This window comes from Macaca fascicularis, chromosome 11 (assembly GCF_037993035.2).
Source record: "Macaca fascicularis isolate 582-1 chromosome 11, T2T-MFA8v1.1".
NCBI classification, from domain to species: domain Eukaryota; kingdom Metazoa; phylum Chordata; class Mammalia; order Primates; family Cercopithecidae; genus Macaca; species Macaca fascicularis.
This window is the reverse complement of record NC_088385.1, coordinates 50,683,148-50,709,112: the sequence shown is the minus strand read 5'-3', so window position 1 is coordinate 50,709,112 and position 25,965 is coordinate 50,683,148. Positions and strand designations below refer to the sequence as shown.

General features: G+C 36.8%; 1 protein-coding gene across 5 annotated transcripts in view; it reads right to left on the bottom strand.

Annotated features, from left to right (window-relative positions):
- TMEM117 (transmembrane protein 117) overlaps positions 1–25,965 on the bottom strand; it is a 570,487-nt gene that overhangs the window by 316,123 nt on the left and 228,399 nt on the right. For 2 of the 5 annotated variants that reach the window (XM_074006659.1, XM_015430765.3), the window contains exon 4: positions 15,347–15,416. The exons of the other annotated variants lie outside the window; for them this stretch is intronic. Coding sequence is in view for 1 of the 2 variants with exons in the window: in XM_015430765.3 (XP_015286251.2) it covers positions 15,347–15,416 (70 nt within the window). In the remaining variant the exon portion in view is untranslated. The remainder of the gene's footprint in view (positions 1–15,346; positions 15,417–25,965) is intronic. 5 annotated transcript variants of the gene reach the window in all.

The window sequence follows — 25,965 nt, the reverse complement described above, 5'->3', positions numbered from 1 at the left end:
CCTCCAAGAAAGATCAATTTTCTCACATTCTACCTCTGTCCCTTAGATGATTCTGTCTCTTAGTAGCATCTAAGAAAAAGTAATGAATAAATATTTCTTAAAAGATCTATGTAATGCTATTCAATGAAAAAAAGATGATTTCATTGGTATGGTTGGTTTATAACTTCCTAGAAATAAGAAAAAGAAACTTCCCATGGTTAGATTGATAAATCAAACATGTTTTTTTTGTTAACATCCATCATCTGATTTTCATTGTAAACATTAGAATTGGTCTAATACAAAACTGTGAGGTTTGTGCCAATGTCCTCCATCCCCCAGAGAGGGATCCTGGACACTGTGATTCTTGTTCATATTGTGAGAACTGAATGAAATGATATATGTAAAACAGGTTAAAAACATTTCAGAAACTTAAAAAGTCATACAATTATATTAATAATTATCAAACTGGGATTGATGAAAACAGTAACAATTAGAAATAACAAAGTTAGAGAGACAAAGTCTTTAGCTTTATACTCTAGGGAGCTGTGAATATATAATTTTATTAGAATAATGTTAGTAATTCTGGCATGTTATTCTTTCTTCAGAAAAAAAGAAAAAAATCTCCCTTGACCAGAACACTAAAAAAAAAAAAAAAAAAAAAGGATTTAGCCTAATCCAACTCCAAGCCCAACTAGCATTCTTATAGATTCAGAGTATTACCATGCTCCTCTCAAACTTTCACAGTCTGATTCCCTATCTCTGAAACACTTGCTCCTTCTTCCCACCCCCATTTCAGTCTAATTTCTAGTCATACTCATGTTTGCAACTTAAATGTCACTGCCTCAAGGGAATTTTTCTGCTCCAAACCCCACTCCAAACTAGGTCAAGTCAATTTCCTGTACTGCAGACTTGCAGAACACTTTGTACTCTTCCTCCTTTATTGCATTTAAGAAAACTGTATTCACAAAATTATGTGGTCATAATATATGCTCTGTGTGCACAGGAGTTATGTCTGTCTTGTATGGTCCACCCCCTGGCAGAGAGTTGGAGCTCAATAACTACTAGTGAAGGAATGAATAGTTCTTAGCCTCTTAGGCTCTATATGGAGACTGCTGAAGCTTTTCCATGCCACTTGAGTTCTCTGGGTAGGTGTCTGGTTTCCTATAGTGTGTGGCTGCTTTTGAAGGAGTTCAGTGTTTTTATTCCCACGAGTTAGCTTCAACAATAGCTATTCCATGGGCAAAGTCACTCCTATGGGTGGGTGAGAGGTGATGATATTTCAATATGCCTCTGGATGGTCCCTAGATGGTAATAAAAGTAATGTCTTCTACACAAGCTAGCATTAAAACATTTCATCTCCTACCTCCTAGACAAGATGATCTCACTGCACTGCACTTAGGAAAGCCCCTAGTTCTAAATTTCAAGCTCTGATTGGTACCCATCAGTACCTGGCCCACTGTACTGAGCTCAACCAAACACTGCTTTGCTTTTTGAAAGCAACACCCTGTCAGAGGATGTGAGTGGAAATACACTTTCAGAAATTCTATGATTTTAGCAACATGTGAAGATTCTAGAAGGTAATAAATGCATACACAAAGTTGAGCATTTAATCCCACACAGTGGCAAGAGAATGACTTATTTCTATACTTAGCTCTGTGTTATTTTATTACAAAGAGATGTAGCTGACACATATCAGATTGTTCATATGATCAGCATAACCATTCTTTGTTACCAGTGAACCATGCTAATTCAGATTCCAAGATGAGGCATCTGAGCTGAGTATCTTCTTGTGTCACCTGGGATGGCTATACTTTCTTTCACCCCTTCATCAGTTCTACAAATCATATGGCTTACCATTCATCTACTATGACCCCATCTATGTCACCAGAAAACATGGGTATAGTATTTGAAATGAACAGCTAACATATCCAAATATATGGTTACAATACAGCATGAATAAAAACCTGTGACTGTACTACATTTATCAGAATTTTTCTTGAGGCTAACAGAAAAAAAAAAAAAAACTAGAAACATGCAGTTTTCAATTGTTTCTGTTTTTACACTCCAGCTTCCCTTGGGTAAATATAACATCTAGAATACTATCCTTTTCAAAGCCTTGAATTTTGAAAAGAATGTAAAGTTGATTGTATTCTGCCCTCTGTTGTGTCAACTGACTGTAAAATGCTGAGAACAGAAATATTCCCCCCTTCTGACCTTAATATCAATCAGTAGACACTGTCACACTTGACATTTTATTGTCCCTTCCTTAGTGGCACACTTTAAATAGAAACATTATTGTTATAAATTGTTCTTTGAAGTTTGACATTGTACAAATTACACTGTGTACTCTATTTTATTAAATGGCAAAACTCAACAGGCTTTCTATCAGGAGCCCAACTTATGGTACTTTGTTCTCCTAAGAAATGAGCGCTATGTTGGCAGGCTAAGCACGAGGCCTCATCCTAATCATTCTGCCAACAAGTAAGTTGATATGGTTTGGCTGTATCCCTACCCAAATCTCAACTTGAATTGTAGCTCCCAGAATTCCCACGAGTTGTGGGAGGGACCCAGGGGGAGGTAACTGAATCATGGGGGCTGGTCTCTCCTGTGCTATTCTCATGATAGTGAGTAAGTCTCATGAGATCTGATGAGTTTATCAGCGGTTTCCACTTTTGTATCATTCTCATTTTCTCTTGCCACTACCATGTAAGAAGTGCCTTTCACCTCCCACCATGATTCTGAGGCTTCCCCAGCCATGTGGAACTGTAAATCCAATTAAACCTTTTTTTGTTATCAGCAGCATGAAAACGGACTAATACATAAGTCACAAAGTATTTTTCTGAGGATATACCTTAAAGCATTTATCTTGATCTGTTTTAACATGTATCTTTGTATACCTTAACATAGAGAGGTAATATACTGTATCAGAGGTAAAACATTCTATCAGCAAGAGGTGATGCCTGCACTCAGGGAAAAAAAAAAAAAAAAAAAAAAAAAAAACCCAACACATAAATACAAGATAAAGAATTAGTACACAAACAAAAAAGCACAAGAATGGAAGTAAAGAGGAATTAAGTATTTTTCTTGTCTTTAAAAGGTGTTCTCGGTTGGGGGTGTTGGTTCATGCCTGTAGTCCCAGCACTTTGGGAGGCCAAGAAGGGTGGATCACCTGAGGTCAGGGGTTTGAGACCAGCCTGAGCAACATGGTGAAACCGCATCTCTACTAAAAATACAAAAATATAGCTGGGTATGGTGGCACATGCCTGTAATGCCAGCTACTCAGGAGGCCAAGGCAGTAGAATTCCCTGAGCCCGGGTGGCAGAGGTTGCAGTGAGCCGAGATTGTGCCACTGCACTCCACACTGGGTGACAGAGTGAGACTCAGTCTCAAAATAAATAAATAAAAAGTAAAATAAAAATAAAAGGGACCCTGCACTCAAAGATAGGAATAATAAACCCTGGAGAATCCAAAAGTGGGAAGGGAGCAAGGGTGGAGAAACCACCTTTAGAGGCTATGTTCACTACTTGAGTGACAAGATAATTAGAAGCCCAAACCTCAGCATCACACACATAACAATCCTGCACATGTACCCCCTGAATCTAAAATAAAATTTAAATTTAAAAAATTGTTTAAAGGTAATTAAATCAATCACAAATATCTCTATGTCTGAATACATACCATGTTTAATGTACCAGAATTGATGTGTGGAATAGAAAAAATGCTATGGTTGTCTTCATGAAATTTATAGTCTAGTTGATCAAGTATGGGATAAACACATAAGACAATAAGAAAAGAAGACATTATGTGGTAAGTATTGCTAATCACAATAGATGCTCTAGAAGAAGGGTTGGCAAAATATAGCTCCTTTGTAAATAATTATTGCAAATTATTTGTAGATAATTCGTTAGAACACAGCCACACCTATTTGTTTAAGAATTGTCTATGGCTGTTTTTATTTACAACAAGAAAACTCAATATTGCAACTGAAACCTATGGCCCACCAAGACTAAAATATTTACTGTCTTTAAGAAAAAGTTTGCTATCCTCTACTGTAAAAGGTTAGAGGAAGAAGAAATTGCTATTCACTGGAGTGGGAAAGAATGGCTTAAAGAATGGGTAGAAATCAGTGAGGAAAGGAATTACAGCAGAATTATAAATTCATGAAGTGCATTCTCATGTGACTCCCTTAAGCTGAGAGAGTCACATGAGCAAAAGTGCAGAGGTGAAAATCTGTGGGGTGGGACAATACAGAAGTCAACCTGGCTTAAGGAGGTAGGGCTCATTGGGAAGATGAGACCAAGTAGAAAACGTGGTTTTGAGTATGACACAAGTCTGACAAAAAGCACCTAAATGTCAAGAGAAGAAACAGAGACTTTCTCCTCCTAGTCAACAGAGGAGAGCTTTGTGGTTGTCAAGGTGGTGGCTTTATTTATTTTGCTTTATTTTAGCAGATAAGCGAAACATCAAAGATACAGTTTAGAAGATATTACCATTTTTGTATTTCAATAAAGCATTTACTATATTTCTTCTAACTAGTTCAGTGTGCTGCAGAGTGAAGATTGTCAAGGAGTGTTTTATACCACCTCTATAAATTCATCCTTCCTTTTCATTCATTTCAAAGAGCATTTAACATTGTTATTTATAGTTTCTTACCCAGCACATATTTGTGTCCCTTATACCTGTGATCCATATTGTCTTCATGTTTAATACTTGAAGAATCAAAGCCCTGAGCAGCAACAGAGAAAAAGAATGACCTCTGACCAGGTCTCTTTTGATGTACAGGGTATACAGGTGCTGTCATTTTGATTTGCCCAAAGGTTAAAACTTAAATACAGTATAGAAAGTGCAGTCCTCAAAAGAAATAAATACACTAGGGGCAGCTCCTGGGCATATAGTATTTGATACTTTAGAACCTGGCTGTTGGCCATTTCAGTCTAGTGTTAGGGGCAACAGTTCAGCCCAGGAAAGATGTGGCAAGTCTATTCAAGTATCCAGTGACCCTGAGTGGTATAGCTCAGTTGTCAACCATTTGTGCCTAAGAGTCCGGGTAAATTCTGCAGCAGAATTACATAGGTTCATGATAGGTGTATTCCCGAACTACCTAAGATCCATCTAAAGAAGTCTCCCCCCATCTTCAGGTTAACCTTGAACCAAATTCAACTTTCAGGTGTCACCCAGGACCACATTAGATTTCACGAGATCACTCATAATCTAAATGGAGACATCAGTTCTAATTCAAATCCGCCTCAGCTCCAGAGGCTGTGACAGAACTAGATTTAACTCAATTAACCTTGTTTTACAGAAATTTTTTAAGGGGAAATACAATATGATGGAAAAATCACAAGCTCTAAAATTAAAAGATCTGAGTGAATTTTATTAGTTGAGTCTCCCTGAGACAATCACTCAATTTCCTTGAATATAATTTTTTCTTACCTGTAAACTTATGTAATATTATCATGACTATATTAATTAATCTCACAGTGTTATGGGGGAAATCAAAGAGAAAGCACTTGTGAAACTACATTGCAGACTTTAAGCTGTTCTGAAAATATTTATTATTATTACCACTTCATATTTATACAGAAATTCCTAAAGTGTTGCTGGGAAGCCCTGGAGACACCAAGACCCTTTGAGTTCTGCAACAACAAAACTGTTTTTATAACAGAACTAAGCTGTTATTTGACTTTTTCACTCTTACTATCTAAAGCTACAGTGAAGCGTTCCAGAGGCTAAGCGACATATGATATCATCATGCTATCAGTTGACAGAATGCTGTGCTTGTGTATGTTTGTATTTTCCAGAATTTTGTAAAGTAAATCTTTGGGGTGCTCAATAAATTTTAAGAATGTAAAATACTTCTGACATCAAAAAGTTTGAGAACCACTATTTTATATCAGTTTAGAACTCCTTTTGTACTTTACAAACAAATAATGCACAGATTATATGTTCCTTTGGTAAATACATGTCAAGATTAGAGAGGCAGAGAGAAATATTTTTGAATGTTATACATTTGTGAACTTATCAATTTAAAAATAATAAGAAGGCCAGGCGTGGTGGTTCATGCCTGTAATCTTAGCACTTTGGAAAGCCAAGGAGGGTGGATCACTTGAGCCCAGGAGTTTGAGGGCAGCCTGGGCAACATGGCAACACCCCATCTCTACATAAAATAGGGAAATTGGTCAGACGTGGGGGCACACACCTATAGTCCCAGCTGCTCGGCAGGCTGAGGTGGGAGGATCACCAGAGCCGGGGGAGACTGAGGCTGCAGTGAGCCATGATCATGCCACTGCAGTCCAACCTGACTGACAAGAGTGGGCTCTGTCTCAACATACATACATACATATATATACATACATACATAGAAAGAACGGTAAGAAAAACTGCAAATTCAGTTATATCAATTAAGGTGCTTACTGAATACTTTTTGTATGCTTAGCACATTGTTCTAAGGCACACACAAGAAAAATCCAACACACTTCCTACTCAAAATACCTTGAAGTAGTTAGTGAATAAAAGAGTATTTTTAGGACAGGACCAAAGTACAATGGAGGCAGGAATCAAGAGTTGTGGCCAGACGCAGTAGCTCACGCCTGTAATCCTAGCATTTTCGGAGGCCAAGGGGGGCGGATCACGAGGTCAAGAGAATATTACGTAACTTTACAGGTAAGAAAAAAATTATATTCAGGGAAATTAAGTGAATATTGATTAAAATTCTGACTGAGCTATTTTACTTTGTAAAATAAATAATATAATATATAATTTGGAACTAAAGTGTACTAATTCTGTGGCACAGACCAAAAGTAAAAAGAACTAGGGTAGGAATAGATCTATGACAGCGTGTATAAGAGGCATAAGAACAAAAGACATCATACTCTTCTGCTTGGTTCTGCAAACGACATTAATTATTAAGTCATGATAATATAAATAATGACAATGAATTTAATTAAAATGAGATCACAGTTGTTGCCCGATGGAAACAAGACTAAGGGAAGTCACCCTGGTTGTTGGTAATATAAGCCATAAGTATTACCGGACCTCATGTACTATGTTCATGCATTTCATGGCTAAAAGTAAAAACTGTTTCTAAAAATTAGGCTTCTATATTTTGTTTGATAGTGAAAGAGCCTACCAAAACCCCAAATGCAACAGCACAGCTGCTTGCAAATGGCCCCCGATCATTTGAATCTCTGATCTATCCAGACAGAATTTTGCTTGGGACTTGAGCCAGAAACTGAGAAAGCAAAGAAGGTCTGGATTTGAATAGAAACAGAGTTGAAGTCCAGCATGCAAAACAAACCTAGTTCTGGAATGGAAAACAGGACCAAAGTACAGTGGAGGCAGGAATCAAGAGTTGTGGCCGGATGCAGTAGCTTATGCCTGTAATCCTAGCACTTTGGGAGGCCAAGGGGGGCGGATCACGAGGTCAGGAGATCGAGACCATCCTGGACAACATGGTGAAACCCCATCTTTACCAAAATACAAAAAAAAAAAAAAATTAGCTGGGCGTGGTGGCACGCAGCTGTAGTCCCAGTTACTTGGGAGGCTGAGGCAAGGGAATCACTGGAACCCGGGAGGCGCAGGTTGCAGTGAGCAGAGATCATACCACTGCATTCTAGCCTGGCATCAGAGCAAGACTCCATCTCCAAAAAAAAAGACTTGGAAGCAACATCCAAGATTCTCCAAGCCAAAGCATTTTAATACTCAATATCCTGCTGAAATGAAAGCTCTGGCAAAGGCTAACATCATTTTCCATTATTGTTAGCTTTCTTGTTCACTTCTCTTTGTTAAAACTGATGTTGGAAGAAAATTGACCTTAGATGACTTATAGCAAGAAACCTTGGCAAAGGAGAATAATTAAATTCATTTAAAACCCTGTGCTATTCTCTATCTCCTTCCCTCTCTCTCTCCTTTCTCCTACTCTTCACCCTCTTCTTTTTTTCTGAAACTGTGATTACAGAAGTAATTGTAATTGTGAAAGAAGCTCTGCTTTATTTATTCTTATTCTTCTCTAGAAAATAAATAGCTAAAGAAGGAGACCAAAGAGACAGTGTTTTTATACATTTTGTAATTGTTATGTTCAGTAATGATAAGGCATGGGGATAAAGAAGATAATTTCTCTCTTCCAGGAAGAAAATATGTTCTATAATTTCAAAGTAGTACAGATTTAGTGAGATGCCATACAAGAGCTAAAATGTATGATCAGCAAGTACCTTTCGCAGGTGAGAAAACACCATTTTGCTTTCCCCTAAACATATGTTTCTCAATCTATTTTCTGAATTGCTGAAAATGGACTCTTGAACCCCTGTAGAGGGAGCTGAAGGTGATCTGCTTTTGCATGTGTTCTCGGATCAAGCTCCCTATTGAAAATTTGATGATAGCAAACCAGACAGAGTGATTATACCAGAGCCCCAGAACCACTAGCCACCTTGATAACAGCTTTATTATTTGGATTCTTACTTTGAAATTCAAATGAATACATGTTCTGTATCTACATTTCTTAATCTGTGGTTATAATATGCAGATGCCCTGGTAACCATGTATTAATTTAATCAAACATTTATTGAGCACTATGTAAAGCACGTTTCTAGACACTATAGTAGAAAAAAATGAGACAAAGTACCTGTCAAATTAGCTTTAGGTAATTATGGAAATAAAACACGTGTAAAAGTAGGCCTCCAAAGACTACAAATGAGAAATGTTTGTACATTCAAAATAAAGGTTTAATGAGGTAGTCTTATGAATTAATAGCAAAACATGGATGATGCCAAATGTGTCAATATTTCTAACAACACAAAATCAACATCATTTTCCTCACTGGTAACATTTAACGAAAACTTCCTATATATCAGGTGCTGTTATTAAATCTTCACAGCAACCCTAGCTGAATGCAATTTTCAGAAATTCTGCTTATATTAGATGGTACAGAGAAGCAAGCATTTCAGGGAAGTCCTCCCATATAAAGTTTACTTATTCTTCAGAAACTGGATTTCAGATAAACTTTCACACCACCTGGGGAGCACTGGTCTGATGGTACCCGTAGGACTGAGTGCTTTTTTATATAGGAAGCAACAACCTAAGAGTATATTTAGCACAGAATCCACATGGCCATTGTTATGCCACTATAAATATAGGAAGTCAATAAGTAAATTAGGTTTAGCATGGGGGCCTGAGATCCCAGTATGAAGCCCTGAAAAGGACAGATCTTGGGAATTCAAGCCATCTCACCAGGTAAGTGAGGTGAATAATTATCTCCAGATTGTGACCTTTTCTGATACAGATGAGGGAAAGAATGAAAGACACAACAGTTTTGGAAAGCTCATGCTTCATATAATACATTCGTCTCTTACTGTGAAATATCACTTTAGGACACAATGGGATTTTAAAAGTTGTGTTTTAAATAATTAAAATAATTAGTATAATGATATTTAAGTACCTTTTTATTGACAGTATGTTATATTGATAATGGCATAATGATATACTACTGACAAAGGCTTAAAAAAATCTACAGATATGGTAGTAATGGCTTAAATAGTTATCATGCTGAACTTTTTTGTTCCATGGATATTGGAAGACTTTTCAAAGTATAAGTATAATACAAATGATGTTTAAATAAGATAAACATGTCAGAGCCAAGTTTAGTATTCCCCTTGTTCCAATAGTAAATATGTTAGAATCTAAAGGCTTTAGGATAAAGGATCATTCTTAGTTTGGGGCTGAAAAAACACAAACATATTTCTACCTACCTATATATATGATTTAGTCTGTCATCTAGCTTTAAACCAATATTTAACCAGTTAGACATTTTCTAGTTGGAGACCATTTCAATAAGTAAAACGTACTGCTTTAGAGAATTCAAATAACATTTTGAAACAGTTGTGCTCAAAATATTTTGCTTGTGTTTTTTGTTATATTTTTAGGAAATTGAACTTTATGAAAATTAATTTAATGCAAATCAACAGGAAAAAAGACAACCTAACTGGGAGGAAAAACTGACCAAAACGTGTGACAAGACAAAAGGTATTTCACACACACAAAAAAGTAATAGTAATAAAAACATGAAAAGATGATCACTCTCATTAGTAGTCAAGCAAATGAAAATTAAGACCACAATGAGATCATTTTACACCCAAGAGTTTAGCACGAATTATGAAATCTGGCCGGGTGCAGTGGTTTACACCTGTAATTCCAGGGCTTTGGGAGGCCAAGGCAGGTGAATCACTTGAGCCCAGGAGGTCAGGAGCAGCCTGAGTAACATGGCAAAAACCCGTATCTACAAAAAATACAAAACCTTAGCCCAGTATGGTGGTGCATGCCTGTACTCCCAGCTATTCAAGAGACTGAGACAGGAGAGAGAACTTGAGCCAAGGAAGTGGAGGTTGCAAAGATCCCACTACTGCACTCCAGCCTGGGCAACAGAGTGAAACCATGTCTAAGAAAAAAAAAAAATCTAATAATACCCAATACAAATTTAAGTGAGAATGTGGATCAAGTGTAATATTGCCAGGGATAGTGTAAACTGGCACAAACATGTTTGAAAACAATTTACCATTATATGATAATTGACTATGTTATTTATGTTACTGAGCATAAATGTTCAATATCCAAGTTGAACATTTGGATAAACCATGGTCTTGCAACTCTGCTCTTCATTATATGCCTAGAAAAACTTGTGCACATGTTTAAAGGAAGATGTTTACATTAATATTCGTGGCAGCACATATAAAATTGGGAAGAAAACTGGAAACAGTCCAAATGTCCAACAATAGAAAAATGGATAAATAACTTGTGGTGTACTCACACAATGGAATGTTTTACTAAGAGAAAATTAATCAACTATAGTCACAACATCAAAGATGAAAAAAAACAAATTACAAAAAGTTCAAAGATAAGCAAAATCAAGCAACATACTTTTGGCTATATACACACACACACACACACAAATACACACACTTATATACACATATACATATGACATAAAACTATTTTAAAATAAAGACATGGGAGAAATAAAGCCAAAATGCAAAATAATCACTATTCGTGAAGGGATCCAGGGTAAGGCTACTAGTAGTGTTCCGATTCCTGATTTGAGTGGTAGAGTTCATTATATTGTTGTGTTGCATAACATACTTTCATGTTGCATGAATTATATTTATAAATTGGTATATTTCAATGTCTTTAAAGTCTTATATGCAAAACTGTTACAAAATTGTTATTCGATAGTTGTAATTATTTCCAATTTTTCTCCTTTACTTTGGAGAAAGTACTTTTATGTAACATATTTCTCTCAATTCTATTTTATTGATCAATCATTTATATGCGTTTTAAAAACCATAAGAAGAAAAAGTAAGGATATTTACTGTTTTATGAGAAAAATATTTAGTAATATCTATATCTATGTCTATATCCCTATAGACACACTGACTTAGAACAGAAACCTATAGAAAACAGTAACTATAGAACCCATAGGTAATACATCCTTTGAACACAATTAGAAGTCAGTTAAAATATTCAGTAGTATCAATTAAGTTTCATACATTTGTAGAGAAAAAATGTCGAATTTGGACTAAGAAATCCTTAAAAATTTTTAATTGTTAAATTCCTTTCTAACTCTTACTGAAATTTTCTACACGTCCATAGATTTCGTGCTTATAAATAACATGGGTACGATTTTGATTTTATATCAAACTGTGTAAATAAAGATTAATATGGTATTAATGTCATTCTAATAGAATTATTCTATTTTACAAATGAGCAATAGTTGCTGTCCTTTTTGTTGAAACGATCTTATAAATCACAATTATCTGGCTGATAATTTCATAAATATAAATTAAATAATATTTTAGTATTATTTACCTTGGGGAGTTTTTCTGGTATACCTGTCTGTTCTAAATTGTTTTGAAAGTTTCTCCCATTAAGATTTATACAGTTAACTCTCTCTCATAGTAATTGTGGTTCTGGCTCTAAAACCTAATACTGTATATGTGACATTAAATTATGCTGATGAGATTTTATTAATAGAATTGTGGGGCATCGTGCTTCTAATTTACAAGGCTTCCAGTAAATAACTTGCTTGATGAGATTGGAGATTTATTTGTTTACTAACTTAGAAGTTTTGCATGTTGGACTTACTTCAGTCTCAAATAAATCCCCAAAGGAGTCATTAGCTTAAAAAATAATTATAATCAATAATCATGGAAACCTCAAACTCAGAACTTAAGACTCTACCAGAAGGAAATCCCTGTATAGCAGAAATCTCAGCTTTATATTCCAAGGCCATCTAATTATTGATTCTCTACAAATAAGGTTTTTTAATGTATAAACGGATGATCACAGAACACAGACACTTCTGTCTCTCAGTGTGAATAATTGTAGAGATTTGCATGTGTTTAATACTGCCTACACAAAGAAACCACAAAAAATGAACTGAGGAACACAAAATGCTGGAACACCATGCATCTAATTAGGATCACATTTAGCTGAATTAAATCAGACACAAATACAGTTTGTGATTCCACAACTGTATCATTTTCAAATTTATGGCAACTGATTACTTCAGAGATATGACAAATATTACTAAATTAAATAAGTTTTCAAAAATAGAATTTAAATCAGAAGAAAAAGTAAGTAGATAAAATGGATTATTCTTTTAGTACCCATAGTCTTCAGCTTCATGTGTCAATTTATTTATCTATTTCTTCAAAAAATACTTCTTGGGGACCCATTTCATGCCATGCAAATGCCAATGGAAAATGATACTATGGTTTAATTAAATCCGTTATAATTATTTGTTCATAATATTAGTCCAAAAGTAATTATAACATAAATTCCCATTTAACTATAAAACACTTACTTTTCATTATCAATCTTGTATCAAAATCAGAAGATAAGTAATTTAGAACATAAGTTGGCAAATTTTTTCTGTAAAGGGATAGATAGTGAATATTTTAGGCTTTGTAGGTGAGACAGTCTCTGTTACAACTCTATTCTGCCATGGAAGCACAAAAGTAGCCATATCTAACAGACAATACATCAGACAATACATAAATGAACTAATGTGACTATGTTCCAATAAAACTTTACTTATGGAAACGTAAATTAAAATTTTACATCATCTTCATTGGGTCATAAAATATTCTTCTTCTTTTGATTTTTTTTCAACCATTTAAAAACGTGAAAATCATCCTTAGTTCACAGACCATGCCAGAGCAGGTAAGAGGCGAGATGTGGCCCGTGAGCCAGTTTGCTGACCCTGACTTAGAACATAAAACTATCCTCTTTAAGAAAAGTTCCTTTCTTAAAAACATCATCTTTATTCATAACATGTGATATGGTTTGGCTGTTTCCCCAACCAAATCTCATCTTGAATTTTAGTTTCCATAATCTCCACACGTCATGGGAGGGACCCGGTGGGAGGCAATTTAACTATGGGGGCAGTTACCCTCATGCTGTTCTCGTGATAGTGAGTTCTCATGAGATCTAATGGTTTTATAAGGGGCTTTTCCCCCTTTTGCTTGGCATTTCTCCTTGCTGTCGCCATGTAAAGAGGGACGTGTTTGCTTCCCCTTTCGCTGTGACTGTAAGTTTCCTGAGGTCTCCTCAGCCATGCTGAACTGTGTGAGTCAATTAAACCAGTCTTGGGTATGTCTTTATTAGTAGTGTCAGAACAGACTAACACAACATGAGAAAAGAATTTTGTGTTTCTCATATGGTTTTAAAGGTTCTACAATGGTACTTTGGACAGAAGTGTCAAACCTCAGTATGCATAGAGAAAGACTCCCATACGCACTCTTTTTTTTTTTTTTTTTTTTTTGAGATGGAGTTTCACTCTGTCACCCAGGCTGGAATACAATGGCATCATCTCGGTGCACTGCAACCTGTGCCTTTAGGTTCAAGTGATCCTATCACCTCGGCCTCCTGAGTAGCTGGGATGACAGGCGCCTGCCACCACACCTGGCTAACTTTTTTGTATTTTTAGTAGAGATGGGGTTTCACCATGTTGGCCAGGCTGGTCTTGAACTCCTGACCTCAGGAGTTCTTGAGGCTGGCGTCCCAAAGTGCTGGATATCAGGCATGAGCCACTGCACCCAGCCCTCATTTTGAATTCATTTAAAATTTAAAATAGTACCTCTCTGGAGATAAACAATTTTTTAGTTTGCTTCCCCTTAGTCTCATAAAATCTTATGTTGATATCATCAGATATGTCTTATCTAAAATATCTTCAGATATCTTTAAATATTGAAATATAACTTAAACAAATTCACAAGAAAAAAAAATCAAAGAATCCCATCAAAAAGTAGGCAAAGGATATGAACAGACACTTCTCAAAAGAAGACATTTATGCAGCCAACAAATATACGAAAAAAAGTTCATCACCACCGGTCACTGGAGAAATGCAAATCAAAACCACAATGAGATACCATCTCATGCCAGTTAGAATGGCAATCATTAAAAAGTCAGAAAACAACAGATGCTGGAGAGGATGTGGAGAAACAGGAATGCTTTTACACTGTTAGTGGGAGTGTAAATTAATTCAACCATTGTGGAAGACAGTGTGGCAATTCCTCAAGGATCTAGAACTAGAAATACCATTTGACCCAGCAATCTCATTACTGGGTATATATCCAAAGCATTATAAATCATTCTACTATAAAGACATATGCACACGTATGTTTATGGCAGCACTATTCACAATAGCAAACACTTGGAACCAACCCAAATGTCCATCCATGATAGGCTGCATAAGGAAGGAAAATGTGGCACATATACACCAGGAAATACTATGCAGCCATAAAAAAGGATGAGTTCATGTCCTTTGCAGGGACACAGATGAAGCTAGAAACCATCATTCTCAACAAACTAACACAAGAACAGAAAACCAAACCCTGCATGTTCTCACTTATAAGTGGGAGTTGAACAATGAGAATACTTGGACACAGGGAGGGTAACATCACACTGGGCCCTGTTGGGGGGTCGGGGGACTAGGGGAGGGATAGCATTAGAAGAAATACCTAATGTAGGTGACAGGTTGATGGGTGCAGCAAACCACCATGGCACATGTATACCTATGTAACAAACCTGCACATTCTTCACATGTATCCCAGAACTTAAAGTATAATAAAAATAAATAAAAACAAAACAAAAACAAACAAAATCATAATAATACCTAAGAATTTTACACAATTGTAAGGCACCTCAAATAGAAGATATTAAACTGAGTATCCTCAGGAAGAAAAAAATTGAAATGTAAACATGTAAAAACAGAATATATTGAAATTTGAGCACCAAAGTGCCTTCCCTGTGGTTCATCCAATCATGCACTGGTTCTTGTGTTGCCTGCAGAGTATACTCGTGGTTGCAAATGACTCACCATGGATGAAACAGCTATGTTTGCACACATGCTGTCGAAATGCTGTATCCAGCTGGGGACATCCACTTTCCTAGAACGTTAAAGAGCTGTGTCATATATGTTGCTTGACATCTATCCTCAGCCAACTTATCCAGTTCAAATTACTTGATATGGTTTTATTGTTAACTCCAACAACAAATCAACAAAAATTCTGTGGAATCTTAAATATTTCTGTCGTTGGCATATCTCTCTGCTCTGAAGGCATGATCCTTAAAAACACTAGTTGAGGGGAACAAAAGTGCCGATAATATGAAAATGTCTTTTACATAAATGGTGTTCTATTTCTCATAATTAAACATTTTGGATAATTACATCATTTACTTTTTTTGAGTTTTTATCAACACAGATGTTATGATTATTTAATTCCTGTAAGTTGCCTTTCTGAATTCTGTCTCTGATTTTCTGCATTTCTTTTGAGTTACTTGCTTTGTAGGAAATGTCAAAAAAAAAAAAAATACTGGTATTTTTCTTCCTTCTCTTTGAGTTTGTAAAATATAAGTACAACAACATATTTTGGTATCAGGAAATTTCTAAAGCTATGTCTTTGAGAGGAAAAATTTTCTATGAATAAGAAAATACAAAATATGAATGAAGAACCTGAACTGTCAGCAAAAGGAATAATAAAATTATGCTGTTGGAATCCTTTGTTTGGTTTGAAGTACTATGCCAAAAGAATGAAGCAGCAACATTTTGCATCTTTTTCAAGGTCACAACTGCAGGTGAAATTATCTTAATGTTTCTAAGTTGTTCTTAGAAAGGAACCCCTTCATATTTAAAAAAAAATTCTTAGAATATAATTTAGCAATTTAGCAGATGGTATTTCAAAATGAAAGCAAAATCTTCTAGGACTCATTCCCTTCTAATCAACAGAAAGGTGCAATAAATTAACCAAGCTCAGGGCTGACACGTTACATGACATTTGGCCATGTTAAAGGGCTGGAAAATGTAGTAGTTCAAGCCATTGTTTATGTTTCTAAGTAATAAATTCAGCTCAAAGTTTCTAAGTGATAAATTTAGATTAGACCAAAGTAACAAAAAAAGAGTGCCTTTTGGCAAATATTCTCACATAGGCTATAAACTGAAATGATTCAAACATTAAAATGAAAATAAAGATCTTCAAATTCTGTACAACTTTAGAGCAGAGTTCTTGACCTGTTTGCAGTAACTTGTACCTGTGGAAATGCCAGCTTCAAAGTAGCATCTAGTAAAGAAACAGAGGTTCAGAAGGCGATAGAAATGCGACTCATTTGAGCAACTGTTCTAATGAAGACTTTTCACTGCCTTCAGCAGGTTAAGAATATTAAAGCTTTGTTCCTGCTGAGCCTGCCTGGGTATTTTCTATTTGTTAACTCCTCAGGAACTTGTTGTAATGTCTCCTGGTGAGTACGAAACTGTACCACATTCTGTAGTTGCCAGCTGGTAGAAGCAAAAACACCTGGGCAAGGTACTTGTTAAATGGCATATTTCTTCTCCCTGGCAGGCTCTGCAAACTGGGAAATCTGTTTCTTAGTTGGGCCTTTATTCTAATGGCCCAAACTGTCAAATCAATAGTTTAAGGCCTGTCTACTACAGCTCCTGGAAATGGTTGGTGTTTTGATTTTTTCACATCTTCCATTGGGCTATTTTACAGCCTGCTACAATAAATCCCCCATTAGTTCATTATCTACTACCATTCTCAAAGGGCTATATTTATTATACTAAAGTTCAACGACTAAGGAGACAACTATGTTTATCCATGCTTAATCAGAAATTAACATATTGCTGTGGACACTGATTACTCAAATATGTATCGGCACTGGTTAATTGGAGATATGTGCTGATTTGCTATCCATATTTAAACCTACAGGATAAATGTAGGATCATGAACAGAATATCTCACTTATATGCTAAATAGCTTTCAACTTCATGAGCTGGGAGGCGTGAGCAAGATATGAAAACCTTTCTAACACCACAATAATGATCCATTATTAGTTTTTATAAAGAAGAGATGAATTAGTAACCTTTTCATTAAAGATTGTTTCTTCCTTTCCTTTGTTGTTCAAGTTACGATTTGCTTGAATGTTATGTTTCTATATATGTCATTGAAATCCAATTCTTCCTGTCATTAATTAATAGAAGAAAAAGAGGCTCATATATCAAGGTAACTTTTATGTCACAGGCCACAGACACTCATAATACAATATAGTTCTTAATGTTATCAATAACCCACATTTCCCTGATGTCATTTCCTCACTAGTTTTTAAAGTACTTCCAGCGCTTTACAACATCCATTCCAATTATTTCTTAGAGAAAGCAAGCAATTTCTCACATATGTTTTTAATGCAATGCCTGAGGTACTACCTGGCACCTGCCATTTTCCTCTTATGAAAAAGTCAGTTCATTTTGGTGGTGGTAACGGCAGTGATTGCATCAGCTGATTGGCTCTCTGAAGTCCTCAAAAACCTAACAGGGAACTTTGGCCCCACTGTTGTCAGCACTGCTGGGGCTCAGACAAAGCCAGTCTGACAAGTTATGGTACTGATGCTGTCCCAAAACTGTGGTACCACAGCCCAGTTTTACTGAAGAAAAGAGAGACCATCCCCCCATCTTCATATGATACTACCGGGCCACAGTTCCAAAACAAGGCTGCCTTTGCTCCTAATGTCTCCTAGATATTCTCATGTAAAAGAGTACTCTCATTTCCCCCCATACCCCAGATAAGGCAGATAAGCTAAAAAACAACATGAGAGGTGGATACCATATAATAGCCAAGTTCAACCTTCCTTTTTAAATAAATTAGTTCAGATTAAACTCACTGCCTGACTCGACCTTACCACTGTCATATCTTTTCCTAGGAGGATCCTATGTACACAAAGATGAAGAAAATATTACTATCCCTGTTTTACAAGTAAAAAATCTGAGGCTAGGAAACAGAATCAGTTACTTAATTTTTGAGACCAAGTGCAAAGGAAAATGTGGATCTCCTTGTTCAAAAATTATTACACATTTCAATATAGCAACTACAGAACATTAATCCAAGTGCGGGGCCCTCCTGACCAGGGTGCCGTGCAACTATGCAGGTCACATGCCCATGAAGCTAGCTCTGCACAAAGAAATGAAGTAACTTACCCAAGGCCACACAGCTACTGCATGCCTGAATCAGGATTTGAACACAGAGGGCTGATTCCAGCTCCTAGATTTGAAGCCACCAGGTGCTCTGTTCCTAATACAATATCCCCACCATCCTTCAGATGTACCCAGCCTTGGCCAAAACCTAAGAGGGGAGCGTAGCCCAGGTTTAAGTTGGAAATCACAAAATAACCCTGCTCTAGTCTCTTACATGTAGACAAAGTTATGACTAAGCCAGTCTAAAAAAAAAATCAGCATTTACCACCATGGAAAAAGCACAGGGCTTTTTCATATGTTGAAAAAACTCAACTCCTGAGAAAACTGAATGAGCCTCTAACACAAATGAGAAAATGACAAGAAAAAATAATGCATTCATGTACATGGGTTACACTAATGCATTAGTGCATAAAGACTGAGGTTTACATCCCTTTCTCAATTTTGTCTAAATCACCACAAAGCAAGGGATGCTCGCAGGTTCTTAAGGATTCTAGGAAACAAGATCCCACCCCTCATGAAAAGGTTGAATTTGCCTCTTCCTCTGAAATTCTCTGTTTCTGAGGCATCATTAATTTTTTGTAAGAATTGCAATTTTTACTTAAACACAGTTATTAAACATCTTTCTGCTTTAGACAAGAACTGTCAAATATATATTCTGATAAAGTCCCAAGTCAGACAGATCTAGAATTAAAGCCTCATTCAACTCTATAATTGCTTAGCAAATAAACATGCAATAAATATTAACTTTTATTTATTCATTTTATTTTAATCCCTTAACTTTTCTTAGAGCATTTGCATGACTCAGACTTTGTAAATTTACTTTCCATAGGAGCTATTAATTTGTTTCTGTTATTAACTAATAAAAGATAAATGAGGAGGGATTTAATAAATAAAAACTATACTCAGGATGCCCAAATGTCCCCATGTACCCAGGGCAATCCAAGTTGATACTTAATGTCTTAGTTTAATTACTAATAAAGAGTCCCCTTTGATTCTCAAAAGCACCCCATTTTGGATGGACAAACTGTATGATTACCTTGACTATAATACAACTGGTATAACTTCAAAGGCTACTAGTTTCTCCATTCCAGTTAAGTTTTTTTTTTTCAAAAATTATTTTTATTTGTGGCTTTGTAAAATCAAACAGGAAACAGGGAAGGTACACTGATTCATTAACAAAGGTTGATTAAAAACTTCTTGTGTTAACCCCTCTGCTCTGTTAGGCATGTGAGGCTAACACAAATAAAGAACACAATCACTATCACTAGTTTTGTTTTCCTGTATCTTTTTCTTTTTCCTTTCCAAAATGGCTCATGTACTAAAATCATTAAGAACCACATTCCCAGATTAAAATAATCACAATACCTTTAACTTCTCCTTACATAAATAATTTTCTGTCCTTTTTTTCTGCCACTTACATTTTTGACATTTCTCAATTTGTGTAGCCACAAATAGAATACCAAACACTGGAGATCAACTTGCAAATGTAGTAAGAGTGCAGCTTCAGGCTCTGTCTACAACCATATCTTCGAGACTGGCTCTTCTAAGAAGTTCCTTCCAACAACTGCTCTCCTTGCTCCAACCTCCAATAGCACTTCCTCCAACAGCACTCCAACGACCTCCAATCTCCAGTTTCGACTGATCTGAAACTTGCCACGTTGACTTTCAATACACTTTTATTTTTTTTATTTTTTTATTATTTTTTATTTTTATTTTTTCATTATTATTATACTTTAAGTTCTAGGGTACATGTGCATAACGTGCAGGTTTATTACATATGTATACTTGTGCCATGTTGCTGTGCTGCACCCATCAACTCGTCAGCACCCATCAACTCGTCATTTACATCAGGTATAACTCCCAATGCAATCCCTACCCCCCGCCATGATAGGCCCCGGTGCGTGATGTTCCCCTTCCCGAATCCAAGTGATCTCATTGTTCAGTTCCCACCTATGAGTGAGAACATGCGGTGTTTGGTTTTCTGTTCTTGTGATAGTTTGCTAAGAATAATGGTTTCCAGCTGCATCCATGTCCCTACAAAGGACACAAACTCATCCTTTTTTATCACTGCATAGTATTCCATGGTGTATATGTGCCATATTTTCTTAATCCAGTCTGTCACTGATGGACATTTGGGTTGATTCCAAGTCTTTGCTATTGTGAATAGTGCTGCAATAAACATACGTATGCATGTGTCTTTATAGCAGCATGATTTATAATCCTTTGGGTATATACCCAGTAATGGGATGGCTGGGTCATATGGTACATCTAGTTCTAGATCCTTGAGGAATCGCCATACTGTTTTCCATAATGGTTGAACTAGTTTACAATCCCACCAACAGTGTAAAAGTGTTCCTATTTCTCCACATCCTCTGCAGCACCTGTTGTTTCCTGACTTTTTAATGATTGCCATTCTAACTGGTGTGAGATAGTATCTCATTGTGGTTTTGATTTGCATTTCTATGATGGCCAGTGATGATGAGCATTTTTTCATGTGTCTGTTGGCTGTATGAATGTCTTCTTTTGAGAAATGTCTGTTCATATCCTTTGCCCACTTTTTGATGGGATTGTTTTTTTCTTGTAAATTTGTTTGAGTTCTTTGTAGGTTCTGGATATTAGCCCTTTGTCAGATGAGTAGATTGCAAAAATTTTCTCCCATTCTGTAGGTTGCCTGTTCACTCTGATGGTAGTTTCTTTTGCTGTGCAGAAGCTCTTTAGCTTAATGAGATCCCATTTGTCAATTTTGGCTTTTGTTGCCATTGCTTTTGGTGTTTTAGACATGAAGTCTTTGCCCATGCCTATGTCCTGAATGGTACTACCTAGGTATTCCTCTAGAGTTTTTATGGTATTAGGTCTAACATTTAAGTCTCTAATCCATCTTGAATTAATTTTCATATAAGGAGTAAGGAAAGGATCCAGTTTCAGCTTTCTACTTATGGCTAGCCAATTTTCCCAGCACCATTTATTAAATAGGGAATCCTTTCCCCATTTCTTGTTTCTCTCAGGTTTGTCAAAGATCAGATGGCTGTAGATGTGTGGTATTATTTCTGAGGACTCTGTTCTGTTCCATTGGTCTATATCTCTGTTTTGGTACCAGTACCATGCTGTTTTGGTTACTGTAGCCTTGTAGTATAGTTTGAAGTCAGGTAGCGTGATGCCTCCAGCTTTGTTCTTTTGACTTAGGATTGTCTTGGAGATGCGGGCTCTTTTTTGGTTCCATATGAACTTTAAAGCAGTTTTTTCCAATTCTGTGAAGAAACTCGTTGGTAGCTTGATGGGGATGGCATTGAATCTATAAATTACCTTGGGCAGTATGGCCATTTTCACGATATTGATTCTTCCTATCCATGAGCATGGTATGTTCTTCCATTTGTTTGTGTCCTCTTTTATTTCACTGAGCAGTGGTTTGTAGTTCTCCTTGAAGAGGTCCTTTACATCCCTTGTAAGTTGGTTTCCTAGGTATTTTATTCTCTTTGAAGCAATTGTGAATGGAAGTTCATTCCTGATTTGGCTCTCTGTTTGTCTGTTACTGGTGTATAAGAATGCTTGTGATTTTTGCACATTAATTTTGTATCCTGAGACTTTGCTGAAGTTGCTTATCAGCTTAAGGAGATTTTGAGCTGAGACAATGGGGTTTTCTAAATATACAATCATGTCATCTGCAAACAGGGACAATTTGACTTCTTCTTTTCCTAACTGAATACCCTTGATTTCTTTCTCTTGCCTGATTGCCCTAGCCAGAACTTCCAACACTATGTTGAATAGGAGTGGTGAGAGAGGGCATCCCTGTCTTGTGCCAGTTTTCAAAGGGAATTTTTCCAGTTTTTGCCCATTCAGTATGATATTGGCTGTGGGTTTGTCATAAATAGCTCTTATTATTTTGAGATACGTTCCATCAATACCGAATTTATTGAGCGTTTTTAGCATGAAGGGCTGTTGAATTTTGTCAAAAGCCTTTTCTGCATCTATTGAGATAATCATGTGGTTCTTGTCTTTGGTTCTGTTTATATGCTGGATTATGTTTATTGATTTGCGAATGTTGAACCAGCCTTGCATCCCAGGGATGAAGCCCACTTGATCATGGTGGATAAGCTTTTTGATGTGTTGCGGAATCCGGTTTGCCAGTATTTTATTGAGGATTTTTGCATCGATGTTTAAGGACATATCTGTATTCCCAGCTGTACTAAAGTCTCCTTCAGAGCAGTTGGAAAACCTCAATAATAGTGTTAATTGAAATTCATTAAACACTAAATGTATGCCAAATGCTTTACATTCTTTAGTTATTTAATCTTTAGAAACATACTTGAAGGTATTATATGACCTTTTAAAAAAAAAAAATGCTTGATGGGGTATTGTGGGTGGGGGCATAAGTAACTTGCCCGAGTTCACCCAGCCAATAGGAAGGAAGGCAGAAGCAAGGTGTGACCTACAATTGGTTGCCTCTTAAATACATGCTCTTAGCACTCTAAGATTCTTCTTTACATGGCCTGAAAATAGAGTTATCTGGGTATCAGGCACAATAAGTGTTCAAAAATGATCTACTTATTAATGTTTTAAAAGCTTGTAATATAGAATAGGGAAGCAAATGTTAAAGGTTTTCAACAGAAAACAAAAGACAATGTGGGTTTTTTTATTTTTTGGGGGGGGGGGCGTCGCAGACAGTCTCGCTCTGTCACCAGGCTGGAATGCAGTGGTGCGACCTCAGCTCACTGCAACCTCTGCTTCCTAGTTTCAAACGATTCTCCTGCCTCAGCCTCCCGAGTAGCTGGATCTACAGGCACACACCACCATGCCCAGCTAATTTTTGTATTTTAAGTAGAGATGGGGTTTCACCATGTTGGCCAGGATGGTCTCGATCTGTTGACCTCGTGATCTGCCCACCTCGGCCTCCAAAAGTGCTGGGATTACAGGCGTGAGCCACAGCACCCGGCCAGCAATGTGGTTTTCTAAATCGCTTCTTGTAATCATAAATTATTTACCTGCTTGGTCCTTGACACATATCCAACAAACAGCAGACACTCAATAAACATTTGTGGAATGGAGAAACAAACTTCTATTCAGGTTATTTGTTATATTCAAGCTGTATTCAGAAGGTTTTTTGTTTGTTTTATTTTGTTCTTTTCATTACCGGACTGAACTCCCTATTTGAAACAAAAGCCCTGCCCAGCCTAAGCCCCATATAGGGTCTGATGGCTTCCTGAGACCTAAATTCTTGACCTCAATGTGGACTTAGTGTGTCTGGCCAGAGAGGCAAGAACTTATCACAAAAGTAACTCAGAACCCAGGGACCTAATTCTTGTCAGAAAGAGACAAAAGACAAAAGACATCTTTTCTACTGAGGATTCAGGCAGAAAGAGAGCAATGGGAATGTGAATCCTGTAGTGACAAGAGCAATATTTTTAGCATCTTCTGAGAATCTCTTCTGGTGTGTCTGGCTAGGTAAAAGAAATAAGAAAATTCCAGATCCAAAGTAAAGGGAAAGAGTAAATAAAGCATGCTGCATGTTGCCTCTTAATTTTGTTGCTGTTGTTTCTCTATTATTACCTAGAAAAGAGCTACTCTGCTTTTTCAGTAGCTCCTCAAAGTCCTCAATGCCAAATTGGAATAAATGGGAAAAAGTCTCCATTGGAGATAACTTGTTTATCTTTATTAGTGAGAAGTGCATCAATCTACCAACTCCTGGATGTGAAGCTGGAAGCCTCCTGAATGCCTAGTGCCGTTCTGGCTATTAAATTTCAATTTCAAGTGATATTTCTTGAAATGTCATTTGCAGAAAACCTGCATCAAAGAAGCCTGGATGCCTACTAAACTACAGATTCCCAGGTTTGTCACCAACCCTGCTTAACCAGAACCTCCGGGCTGGAGCCTAGAAACCTGCATTTTATAATACTCCTTAGATGAATTTTAAGCACACAGGAATTTGAGAACCAATCACTGGACTTGAACCAGGCCAGAACAAATGCCATTTATAGGATACATGTGATATTACCTATCTGTGAAATTAAGGTCCTGAGATGCCCCAGAATTTCATCACCGTTCCTCATTTTTCCCTCGAGTTTTGCTAGTGCCCCCAGGACACTACAGAAAGCTGTTAGCAGCTACATAAGCAGAACACAGCTAGATCCAAATCTGTTTTTGGTTTAACACTGATTGTAACTGTAAGCAGTTTGATTGTAGCTCTACACTGCAGTTTCTTTATCTGTAAAATCGACATTGTAATAAAATAATAACATCTTTCACATGTTGTTATAAAAATTAAATGTAGTTTACATTTTCAGCATCATAGGTTAAAATTCCCATTCCCTTTAATTTTATTATTTATGCCTAAACCTAGGGCCTTTCTATATTCTTTCATAGCCATTTTGGAGCCTTGGGTCATTCATTATTTCAGTCTCAAGGTGTGCTGGATAAAACAGCATCAGTCATGTGCAAGGGAAGGGTGAACGCACACCTGGACACAAGATGGATCGGAAACGCAGCCTCTCTCAGCTGCATCCACTCAGGCAGGAGGAAAAGCACCCGTCTGGCACTAGCGCAGATGTTCTACTTCCCAGAGCCATTTGGAAACCCAGCTTTAAGCAAATCTTATGAAGAAATCAAGGGTTAATTTAAAAACAAAGGGCCATTGTTAGCTTGATAAAAGAATTATGCAATTTATAAAACTAATGAAATATACTTTCTTTACAGAGAGAGCTCTTCTGGTGCATTTTAAATTTTTTCCTATAAGAAACATATTCTACCCATGAATTTTCAGGAACTTTTCCACTGTGTCACAGGCCGGAAGGATGGATCTGCCTCTTCCCTCCAGAGAGTAATGATTTTCCTTACTCCTTGGCTTTCTTCATTGCCTGTGGAAGCTCAGCTCTGGGGCAACTAGAGAAAAGCCACAAAGCAATCACAGTCAAAAACCCTTGCAGAACCCAGGTGGCTTCTCATTTAATGGAGCAGGCTGAATCCAATTGGTAATGCCTCATACAAGGTATTCATATAATGCTAAAGTTAGGTCCCAGGATAAAATAAATAAGAGTTAGTGACATCTGTTTTAGTCTCTGCCCTGTCATCAAAAGATCTGTGAGGCAGTCACTTTCCTTCTGGGCCTTGGCTTTCTTATCTCTAAAATGAAGCTTGCCATCTCCTCCTTGCCCTCCCCCAGAGGATCACTGCAGGACCCAGATGAGAAAATGTACATGAAGAGCCTGGTAAAATGATAAACCAAAACAGGTATCATGAATCACGACTGTCAGACACTGCAGGTTGACTGACCCAATATCCACCCTCAACTTCTTTATTTCTTAACTGCCACTTCTACAGGAGCTAAGAATGCAAATATTTTAACTGTTTCATCTTTCCTTACAGATCCAGATAGTTTGTAACAGAGGGAAAGCTTTCCAAGTAGATATGGCTAGTGCTCTTTCCCTCCTTTCTGCCTTCAACGAGGATGTGATGTCTGGAGTTGCAGCAGCCATCCTATAACT